A 12500-nucleotide genomic window follows, 5' to 3' on the forward strand; every position below is an offset into this window, starting at 1 on the left:
CTACTGATGTTTAACTTATGTGAAAGAGATGTTTTACCCAAATTGTTCGTGCAACAGGTGTCCTCAATGAGATATTCGCATTAATTTGGATGTCTTCAGTGCAGTATCTGGCTGCAATTGAGCTGGCTATGAGAGTCTGTTGGTCCTCATAGCTCGGGAGCTGATGCTGGCAGCAAGAATAGCCTCCTTTTCTGGGACTTTGCTAGGCCCCAGAAAGTGAGGATTTCTGGCTATTGGTATCAGCAATTGGACCTGCATTTTTTGCACTTGGTACAGAGATGGCAGGTAATGTGGCTGACGAGTTTGACCATATCCTCGTTAGCACTTGCTGGGGGATCCTCCAGAACTGGCAGTTGGAGTGCTGAGGTCTGTGGAAATGACAATGATTAGTCTTTCCAAAGATCACCATAGGTATTTCATGTGGACAGATTGAGGAAGGGGGAGTGTGCCTGAGGGTTTTGCTGAAGGTATCTCTGGTCGTTTGCAGCACTCAGATGCCTGATGGACCCTGTTTTTTCTGTGGGACACAACTCAAGAATTGAGTGGTGAATGTCCCAAAGCAAGACGAATTTCATCTTCCCGGAGACACTGGAAGCCACAGATGCTTCGCATGCCTGACTGTCAAAGGACACTACATGCATTGTTCCCTGGTGCACAGGACTAGGTCATTGCTGAGAAGGAAAAGGGAACATTTAATCAGAAATCTTGCAGAGGCTGACAGCCTTTTCCTAGTAAGTGACCTTCATCCTGCTTACCAAGCCCTGAGAACCTTTCTAATTCTGACAAACAATGCTCATGATTTGTACCTTCTGTAATAAATAATCTCTAATCTGTTGTAAAATTTTCTGTAATTTGAAATGGCTCGTACAATTATCCTTAAAAAAACTGGGGAACATGATGAAATTGATTCAAAGACTGCCTTTTCACTTTCCTGCTCATTGACCTTCTTGTAAAATCTCTCTTCAGTTCTTTTCATATCTGGCTTGGTTTGATGCTGAAGCACATATTTCTTCACACCTCAAAAATTTTAAAATTCAGCTTATGAAAAAATACCTATCCTTTGATAAAATGAATTTCAATGCTTTTACATCACTGTTCAAAGGAGGGTCATAATCTTGCATCTAATAGTGCTAGGAAAATCTTCTTCGTTCAGGGGCTTTTGGTAAACAACAAAACTCAAACTTAAACCTTTCATTTGACAATTTGCACAACCAATAATAATACAACTATTAACAGTTGTAATGATTAACAGGTAAAGAACTAACTTTCTGAATGAAAAACTAGAAATTTACGAGATATGAAGAAGATACGAAGATAACTGCAATGCAAATGTTGTTCTTTTGGCCACCTGAGCCACCAGTTGGTCATGTAACTTCTGATTGCTACGTGACATTAACTGTACCTATATGTATATACGTTGATTACATATATTATATAATATAATAAATATATTATACATAATATAGATAAGGAATATATAGGATATATATAATATATAATACATATTATATGAAAATATTAAATATAACATAATATATATATACACATATTGTATATCATACACACACACACACACACACACACACACACATATATATATATATATATATATATATATATATATATATATATATATATATATATATATAATATATACATACACATATATGTATATATATACATATATATGTATATATATTATATATATATATATATGCTAATATATTATATATATATACACACATATATATATATATATATATATATATATATATATATATATATATTTATATATATATCTATATATATATGTATATATATGTATATATATATATATTATATGTATATAATATATTATTATATATATGTAATATATATACTAGATATATATATATATATATAGAATATATATATATATATATTTAATAATATATATGTATATATACATATATATATTATATATATACATATATATATATATATTAGATATATATATTATATATATATATATATATATATATATATATATATATATATGTATATATACAACAGGTGCTTTTGGAAGTCTTGCTCAACTGTGTCTCTGTGTGTCTTCATTGTAGAAGATCATCTGTTGTGAGTACAGATATTACTTTGTATTTTTATGCACTAATGTAAATTTTCGTATTACAGAATAGAATCACATGCCACACGATAAACTTTAATTTTTTTATTGAATTAATCCATCCTTTTCAGTCAAGTCTTTGAGGTCTGCTTGCCCTTTGGAGAAAATGCCTTCCAGGCTATTGTCCTGGTCCTGAATGTGTGCTTCCTGGGCCCATTCTTCTTAAGAGTGAGTAATTACCCTTTATGATTGATATTGTTTGCACTCAGCATTCCCCTATTCTGTTAGCAGTATATATGTAGATTTCAAATAATAGGGAAAATTGTTTAATCTTGTTAACAAATTTTCAGTAAGTATGTAAGAACAGTTTTCATACATATACTTCTAAGTATGTACAAGTTCCTTAAGTCAGTACTAATTCTGTATTAAATATGATGATGACGAGCATGATCCACTTATATTTCCAGATGGTTTTAGCCCCAAACATGAGGGCTTTTCTGTTATCTAAATACACTGTTGCTGATTATCACACTATACCACCAGCCATCCTTGGAGTGATTCTTGGGAGATCATTCATTGGTATGTTTGGACTTTTAGTATGTAGTTGAAGAGAATTAAAGGTTATAATTGTTAAATATAGTAGTGTGCCTATACTGACAAGATTTTTGTATAAACAATCTCTATATGAATGACCCTAATGATATATGTGGTAAGGGTTGCATTAATACCAACCCTTGCCACAATGACAGATATTGAAAGTAAACTGTGGCTGACAGGCTTTGATAAAAAATACAGGTCTGCAGTTCATGAGGATGATCTTCGTACTGAAGACCGAAGAAATGGGAGGTTATGCTGAGACATCCCGTGGGTTTCTCATCAGGAAGTACCTGTCCAGGATTCTAACTTTGTGGTTTATGGTGGCCGGACTCATACATTTTGTAAGTAAGAATATGAATACTTTTGTAGAACAGGTCATTTTAGTTTTTGGTATATCTGATATCAATATACGTACTGCAGAAATATAGTAGAAGTGTGCATAAACAGCTACATGCGTGTAAACAGCACACATCAACAAATTGCAGATTGAGGGTCTTGACAACCAGCTTTCATCGGAGAAACCCCATGACTTGCGCTACGGAACCTGGCTCTACTTCACCGCAGTAACAGTAACTACTGTCGGCTATGGTGATGTCACATGCAAGACAATGATTGTCAGATTTTTCCTCACCATATCCTTACCCATTGCTATGGTAGGTTAGATGACTCCTCTTCACATTTCACAAAAATATAATGCAAAGTAAATGATTTTATATGTTTTATGGATTTGTTAATAGAATATATAGTGTGAAGAGAACACGATTCTTTATTTTAGGTACTGTATGGAAAGTACCTACCAGACTTAGTGAGGATGATTTACACAGCTGTTCCAGACTTTAAGCCATATAGACCGATTTTGTCTGGCAGGTTAGTGTCTACATAGTTTTCTTCCTGTTTCTTTATTCAATATTAATGTGAAATAAACTGAAAATCCTGCAGATAAAAAAGAGCAAAGCACTGTAAGAAATAGAGTGGAAAGGAAGTCTGAGAGGGAGCCGAGTTGCCTTTGTCTTCATACTCCCCTTTTTATTTCTTTACTGTAGTTTTTTTTTTTCTCTTTTAATATTTTTCCCTAATTACCTCTCATCAGGCATATTGTGTTTTGTGGCTACCTGAATGCTCAGAAGATCCGCACTTTTATAAAGACAGGGATAAACAGAGATGCTGACCTGGTCTTTCTGGGCGAGTAAGTATATTGTGCTTTATACACAGTAACTCTTCACCTACTTGATAAGACTTCTGGTGGTGCTTCACAGGGCGATTTCCATTATAAAAGCTGCATTGACAACTCCCTCACTTCACTGATTTCTTTTAATCTGGTATCACTCGGAAGTATGTTTCTAAGCAAATTAAATGTCCAAACCAAAAATGTAGAAAGAGTACAGCATTTAGGAAGGTTGGGATTGTATGCTCTTTGTGTTCAATCTGCAATGCTACTAGTGATCAGCTATCGGCCCCCACTCTGGATGGTGTATGAACACCTTACTGCCGCAGCCTAAGGCGCGATCCAAAGGGAGTGTTAAGTGAATCCGGCCCTAATGTTTTCTCCTTCTTTCACCATTAACTTCATACACTTTGTAATTTCTTGCTCTGAATTGAGACATATTTAATGCATAGTGTCATTGTTGATTAATGTGACACCATATCTTTTGTATTTAATTTAACAAAATTGCAGTTGTACTCCGTGTGAGAACCGCGAATCACCACTCCAAGGCTTGCATCCTGTCCAAGGCCTGGTTCAAGATGGTCGAGAACTTGCTGCGGAAATCATGTTACTTTATTCCTTACTTGTAGCAAGATTGAACTCTTTCTATGCAATTTTAATTTATTAGTATGTTTTCATAGTGTGGTCTAGTGTAAAGACTTACGTAAAGGACTTGAACTTACCATTTTCTTTCCAGATCCATGAAGCCCATGCATGTATTTTCCTTTCAAACCAAAAAAGTAAAGACCAGGAAGGGGAAGACTTCAGAAACATCAACTCGGCATTAGATGTCTCGAGATCCACAACTTCCCCGGTCCACCTGGAATTGCTTCAGTGCAAGAGCAAGGTCGCTTTCACATACCAGTTGGTACCAGTGAGACTAAGTTCATTTGATATTGCTGATTTACTTGAATAGTTTAGATTCATATGTTAGATTTTTATTTTACAGAAACTCTTTGATAAGGTGTTCCAGCCAAGACCAGAAGACGGCAATGTGAGTGTCTTCTGCTATGCAGAGTTTAAGCTTAAACTGATGGGCTATTCATGTCTCGTCCCTGGATTCTCCACATTACTGGCAAACCTTATTTTGCCAGATATGGTTGAAGATATGGACAATGTACGTACATCCATTAATCTAAGTTCATTGGTGTTTTTGTTAGTAATCAAGTTTCCTAAGGGCTATTGATACATTGGGTTAGCGAAGTTTGAAACTTGTGTCACTTAACTGAATGCTGTATTTCCAGCAGACCCATGACTTCATATGGGAGGAAGAGTACAACTTTGGCAGAAGCTCCCTTATCTGCACTACCTGTTTGTCTGATTCTTTTGAAAGCATGACATTGCATGAGGCTGTTGAGTAAGTATTATTTAGAATTGATAATGTTTTATCTATATAATGGACACTGATATAATAAGATAAGACACAAGTATATCTTATTTACCTTTAACTCTCAACAGATTATGCCACAAGAAGTTGGGGCTCATCCTTTTAGGTATCGAAATTCATGAAGGCCATAATAGGAAGATCATCGTGTATCCTAGCAATCCATGTGTGGTCATACCACAAAATACTGTGGGATACTTTTGCAATCGTGGAATTGAGATTCTTCAAAGGTTGGTACTTCTCTCCCTCCTTTTCTTTCTCACTTTCTCCTCTCTCTTTTTCTTTTGCTTTTTAATATAGTTTGTTAATGAGACTATCATGTGGATGATTGTGGATATCATAATTTTATTTTTTTCTGGCTAAAGACTATAAGCTATCTTGAGCCTAACCAGACTTGTTTCATAATAGACATAAATATATATAGTACTTTAATTGGGTCTTGATAGAAGTTTGTTTACATAGATCTCAAGACTATATATATTATACATAAATATTAGTTAGTTTTGATGAAACTTTGTAAATTATTGTAAACTAGTATAAATGCCCCTCTTAATGATTTATCCTGCATCATGGTACAGCTGGTGAGTAGCATTCCTTTATTAATTTTAATGTTGCATGTACTCTGTTGTACTGGTTGACGTGGTGGTTGCAGATGAGACATTTTTATGGCAGTTGTATTTTAAACTGTCCTGAACCCTCCAACATTCATATTGTGCTGGAGACTTTGTAGACACCATCTTGAATAATTTTCTTTGCTCATGATGGGATCTTGTCAAGAAGGGTGAGTGACTCTTGGCTGCACCTGCCCAAGCAAAAAATTAATTCTCCATTGTAGAGTGGATCTGAGCCTTGTACAAGGTTTCTCTCCCTCTAGCATTAAAAAGCCACACCATTCTTCTTAGTGAAGTTTCCTGAGTACTTTCCTCATAGTATTTTCTTTGAGTTTGAAATGTCAGCTTTTTGTTGTATGTGATGCCAAGGACCTGCCACCTACTCACACTACAAGTCCTGCAAGTCTGCCATTGATTGTTTCAGTAACTAGTATCGTTTTTCTGCTGTAACTAGCAGATTCTGTCAAGTCTGGAAAGACCTCAGTTTCAGTAGGAGATTTAGCAGGTCACTCATATTGATGTCTTTGGCACTGTCAGTGCCAAATACAAGTAGTTTCTCTGTGCCACATATGGCTGAATGCTCCCTCTGTGTCTGACGGTACCACACTGGCACTGTGGCTTTTGCCTAGTTCTGCACTCCTGACAGATGTCATAAGCAAGTGGAGGTTAGAAGCTGAGTGTTCCTTCTGGAATCCATACTGGCAGTGGCATCGTAGGGGATGTTTCTGTAGGTGTTACGTGAGTTGCATACTTAATATCTTCTCCAGTATTTCACTAATGGTAGACTTAAATGACACTGATAGTTCCTGACATCTGCTTTACTTCACTTCTTGTGAATTGGAACATTACTTGTTCTCCATTTTAGTGGCCACTTAATTAGTGCAGGAAGTGTTGGTGGTCAACAATGAGGGTCAGGTACTTGCATCTTCTGAGCAGTGTTTTACTAGTGCCTCTGTACTGAGGCACTCTCACTCTCTCTCTCTCTCCTCCTCTCTCCTCTCTTTTACTTCTCTCTCTCTCTCTCTCTCTCTCTCTCTCTCTCTCTCTCTCTCTCTCTCTCTCTCTCTCTCTCTCTCATCTATCTATTCATCGATGTATCTAAACCTCGTGCTCTCTCTCTTGCTCTTTCTTCCTCGCCGAATGTGTCTCATTCTCCCTTCCTCCCTTTTTTTAACAATAGAGTTTAAATTTATTTGGTTACGACATAAGGTGAATGTAAATGCATTTTAGCAATTTATTCTCTCCATAACTTTTTTTCAAGTTCATTTTTCTTTCTTATTGCAAAAGTTCCAAGGACTCACAAAATGCTTTTTCTATTCAGAGCTTCAATATACTGTTCTTTGTGCCACGGCAGTCAGGATGAGGAAGGGCTGTTCGATGGCCCTTGTAAATGTGATAAGATTGGTAAGATCATAACCAGTTTTGGTTATGATCCTGCAAGTTTGTTGTTAAAAGGGACGTTTCCCATTAAGTAATGTTATTTTTCTGACTCTTTCGCTGTCTTTTATCTTTACAGAAAAGAGAAAGCAGAAACTTGAGGCCCAGGATTCTAAACAGTATGTTTTTTCTTCTTCTTCATAGAATTGTCTGGAATGATTGTGATTCGTGCATTTTTTGTTTTAAAGGACATTCAATTAAGACGTCAGTTATTCTTGATTTTTTAAAATTAACCAGAGTATAAATACTTACTAAACTGTCATATTTTCTCAACAGGACCTCACTCCGTGCTGAGGGTGACTTCGAGTCGGTTAGTCCGCACCAGGAACATGGCGGCTATGAGTGAGTACAATTGATTCTTCAGGGAAACTGTGATGTTAGACATTATTTTAAAAAATAATAATGTTAACCCAGAAGGTAAGGTACATCGATTCTTGTTTTATCTTCTTGTTTTATTTTACAGCGTTTGGCACAATGGACGGACAATGCAACTTCTGTCAGAGGCTTCCTGTTCTAGTTAGCCATATTACTGATGAGCCAATGGCACCAGTCAGTGACACCCTTGCAGTGGCGGTAGGACAGACAATTCCTCCTGCACTCTTTCACTCCTTTGCATATTTGGTAGGGTTCTTTTGAAGTGTCTCCTACAGTATTTTTTCGATATCAGTGGTATATGTGTATTGCTGATTTTTTTTATATTTACCTTTCTATTATCTTTTACCTAAAATAAATGTTTATTATTAATTATTTGATTTATAGAACTATGGCAGGTCAGATGTCCTCAGTTTCGCATGCACACTCATGCAAGGCGGACTATCGCCCAAATCTCTTGTGGAACAAGGGTAAGACAGTGTTCTATTTTCAGTATCTCTCGATAATGGTAAGATGCAAGTGATATTTCTAATATAACAACTAATATCAAGAAATTGGCAGTTGGTAAGTTCGTATTTTCTCATTGACTGTTTTCTCTCCTCAGTTATGATGAGGTTCAAGTACGACTACTAGATCCTGTAGATCTAAAGGATGAGGCAATCAACAGCAGAGGAACATATGAAGAAGTCTTCCGCAATGCCCTGTATAGAAACATGCTATGCCTTGGACTCTACAGGCAAGTCAACTTGAGTTTTTCTGCTGCAATTTATGATATATGAAGGCCTGTAGAGCGTATTCTGACCTGGGCCAGTACAGATTGAAAAGGGTAAAGAGGGTGAGTAAATGGGGTAAGGCAGGAATTAGCCAAAGAGAAAAGGGGCTGTTAGGGGCGATTAGGCCAAAAAGAGGTTACAGGTCTGTGAGAACGGAAACCGCGAGTATTTCGGTGTAGAAGAGGTATCTTGAAACAAATAACAAGTGATAGGGTAAAAATGGGTGTCGGGAGAAGTAGAACAAGACTCGGGAAATGAGACAAAGGATGGGGGGAAGTACCAGAAAAAAGGAGGGTCCGGGAAGGGCACTGTGATAAAATGGAGTTACTTGTGTGTCCATGAGGGAGCAGAAGGAATGACAGGGAAGGAAGGGTGGTTAATTTAAATGGAGCAGGGCGGGGGATGTTGAGAGGGAGTGGGAGGAAGGGCTGTAGGGGAACAAGATAAGGGGAGGATGGATGTCGGCAGTTGCTTTAAGTGTAGAGGGAATGATAACAGATTGGTGTGTAGATGATGGCTGGACATGTTTTGGGGGTCGTGATTAGAAAGTCTGAAATGTCCTCATGGGTATCTGAAAGGGAGTTGATTGGGGTGGTCTTCCCCTCATAAGAAAAACTTTTCAGAAGAGGGGGCAGACGTCTGAGGTACAGAGGAAGAGGTAGGTGTAGGGGAGGATGTGCTAAAAGATGGGGTGGATCACCTAGATTGTCTATTGTGGTGGGTAGGCGATGAGAGGTAGAGATTGGAGTGTCTGGATTTAGAATGGTTAAAGATTTTGACTGGGAGAGGGAGGGGGTAGAAGTGGGAACGTAAGGAATAAGAGATACAAAGGGAGATATAGAAACATCACGGAGAGAAGGGAAATGAATAGCAAAACGTTGTTGGCGTGTTTCCTGCCTGGCCTTGTGCTAAGTGAGGCCTAGTTCGAATCTGAGAACTGCTGCCTCAGATTCAAACTTGTAGGTAGGGCAGCTCTTACAAAATACGTTTTGGGGCCCACCACAATTGGGGGAGGGACTGAGAAGGCCTCCCCCAGTAACTTCAAAGGGAGGTCATGTCTGCAGATGTAATCTTGGCATTATTGATGTAGGACATTTGGCAGCCTCTGGTAGGCATTAGTTAACAAGGCAGGTAAGCAGGTCGTTTTCATAATCTGAGCATTTGTCGTTGACAGTTCAATCTATTGGGGAGGTGAAAATAGTTCCTGTACAAGTGTTAAGGGAAGAGTGAGGTTGGGCAGGAATAGGTTTGTCAGTGAGGTGAGTCATAGGAGATAATGCACGAGCTTGGGTCTCTGATGTAACTAACACAGCGTGAGCAGTCAGAAGGGCTGCAGAAGGAAACTTTGCGTACTTGTTTTTGTTAGAGGAGGATGTTATCAGGGTAAGATGCTGTAAGGGGAGTCGCAAAAAAAATCAATTCCAGTTGACTGGGCTTAAAGGAGTATTCAAAAGGTTTATAAAGGTAGGGGTAGCAGAAGGACGAGGACGGAGAAGATGGAGTGGTTTTGAGTGAGGTGTTACTGCTGACCATAAGCATGAAGGGGAGTAACATGGGAGGTGGTTGAAAATGAAGAAGAAAGTGGAGGAGGAGATGAAGTGGAGTATGTTGGGAGAAAGATGGGAGTGTTTTCTGAAGGTTGGATAATGACTTGTGTGGGTGACTTGGAATAGACTCAACTGACAGCAGATATTGTAAAGAAAGTAATGGTAATTCAGGCTACTGAAATCTGGCATCCCGTTCCCCGTCGGTTAAGGATGTATTCTAACCAAAAACCCTGGCGTTTTTGCAGAAGTCAATTTTACAAATGTGTTTAACATATACCTCATTTCATATAATTCATAACTACGGCTAAAGGAGATCAAGTGACTTCTCTTTATTTTATTTTGAAATGTTCCCAGAATATCCTTTTCTGGGGAATTTCAGGTTGGACAACATGAAATTCATATAAAAAAAACATTATGAATGAGTATCTGTTTCCTTAAAACAAATTTTCTTGGGGGCTGGAAGATAGTTGTCATTTGAGGTGAAAGTGAAAGTGAAAAACATGCCTCGAATTCTTGACGTTTTTCTCTAGGAAAAGGAATAAAGGCACATATTTATATCTTTATATGTATACATTTGTGTGTAACTGAAAGTACTACTTACTGTCTTTACAGAGAACTGGATGAAAGTTCTGAAGTTCCTCCTTTGAGGTACGTGATAACAAACCCTGAGGAGGAGACCGTCATCTACGAGACTGACCTCGTGTTCGTCCTGTGCCGCAAATCGAAGGTAAAAAGTTCTGGGATCTTCTCACAGTTCAAATGTAATACTGATAAGTAAGGGCAAGTATCAGCATAGGCATGACGATAGTTATTTATAGGATATTAATATCATCAGTCATTATTGTTATTTTTCTGTCTTCATCTCTGTCATTATTGATGTTACGTTTATTTGGAATAGCTTTGGTCTTCGGTCTTTTAATTAACCGTCATGACAATGATGATATACTGTTGATGTCTCGATAACCATCGTCACATAATCAACAGCTTCTTTAATGCATTTTTTTTTCACCAGTCTTTCTGGTATAATGTAAAATATTATATATATATATATATATATATATATATATATATATATATATAATATATATGTGTGTGTGTGTGTGTGTGTGTGTGTGTGTGTGTGTGTGTGTGTGTGTGTGTGTGTGTGTGTGTGTGTGTATATAACGTCTTTTTCTGTTACGAATTTGAAAATACTAAAAACGATACTATTGACATAAATGAATTGCCCGCATTCAGGTACATCCACCGAGAGGACCGAGTTTGGCCGTCGAGGCTCTCGAAAATGATCGTGGTGCCGGAAGCGGTCGTAGCACTCGGTCACCACATGATCCACCACTTCGGGAAGGAGAATCTGAAGAACCATGTTGCACCTAACACCATAGCTGTCTTGCGCCACTATCGCACTTGTAAAGATGTACCTACAGTTTATTCAACACAAAATGACAACAAATAAAACTCTGTGATAATCTACACACACACACACACACATCTGTGACTGCAAAAAGGAGACTAAGGATTTCGAGCACAGCAGGGCAGTGTTACAGGGGCGTCGAAACGACCTTCGATTCGCCGGAATTCCTGGACAAAAGGGGAAACTGGCAGCAGACTGCGAACATATTATCAAGACTCCTTCGCGAGCACCTCAGCGTGACTCCGGAGTTAGAAAGAGTCCGCCGAGTAAGGAAGTCTTCAGAGAAACAACCAAGAGGCACAGAAGCTAAATTCCTAAGGTTTTGTGATCGATAACCCTTGAAGGAAGCTAATATCCCGGAGACTGTGTTTGGGGATTTTAAGCTAGCACGGGCGCGGCGAGGAGAGGCCAGCTGACTGGCTGCTTCAAACGGAAAAGCAGGGAAGGGGGGAAGCAGGCCAACCCCAGTTACAGGGGGCTAGTCATCAGGAGAAGAATCCAGACGGGAATCGCTTCTCCAGACACGGTCCTACGATGCCTAGCGACGCGTCAGGCGCCGCTATGCTGCACTTAATGAGGGTGATACTAGGATTCTGATTTCACCTCTCCTGTTTTATTTGATGTGTAAAACTTGTGCGAATCTACTGTGATTGATTGAAAAATCGGTGCAAGTAACATTACTAGATTATTAAAAAGAAAGGTGAATAGTGTATAATGGACGATACCTCTTCTGTTAGATAAAATCGTTGAAATTTGTTTTTGAGGAAATTGAATAAGAAAAAGTCTTAAAGGAATATTACTTGTATTTTATATCGAAGTACACTTGCATCAGTATTTATTAATTCTGTCCACTTATATAAACACATGTTTATATATCTATCTTTTGTATAGAATATACCTCTTCTGTTAGATAAAATCGTTGAGATTTGGTTTTGAGGAAACTGAACTAGAAAAAGTCTTAAAGGAATATTACTTGTATTTTATATCGAAGTACACTTGCATCAGTATTTATTAATTTTGTCCACTTATATAAACACATGTTTATATATCTTTTGTATAA

General features: G+C 37.9%; 1 protein-coding gene across 1 annotated transcript; it reads left to right on the forward strand.

The window, feature by feature from the left end:
- The first annotated feature begins 2035 nt into the window (after window positions 1-2035).
- Window positions 2036-12475, forward strand: LOC119575626 (calcium-activated potassium channel slowpoke-like). The gene is given in 21 exon segments (XM_037923260.1): window positions 2036-2115; window positions 2236-2332; window positions 2572-2683; window positions 2900-3042; window positions 3187-3354; window positions 3477-3568; window positions 3792-3887; window positions 4377-4515; window positions 4603-4752; window positions 4855-5022; window positions 5150-5262; window positions 5364-5519; window positions 7222-7304; window positions 7417-7456; window positions 7614-7679; window positions 7801-7811; window positions 7813-7958; window positions 8097-8179; window positions 8314-8445; window positions 10642-10756; window positions 11266-12475. Coding segments are annotated over 21 exon segments (2328 nt in total). The 3' UTR covers window positions 11404-12475.
- Window positions 12476-12500: the final 25 nt, after the last annotated feature.

The sequence above is a fragment of the Penaeus monodon genome, chromosome 7 (genome assembly GCF_015228065.2).
Source record: "Penaeus monodon isolate SGIC_2016 chromosome 7, NSTDA_Pmon_1, whole genome shotgun sequence".
Lineage (NCBI taxonomy): Eukaryota > Metazoa > Arthropoda > Malacostraca > Decapoda > Penaeidae > Penaeus > Penaeus monodon.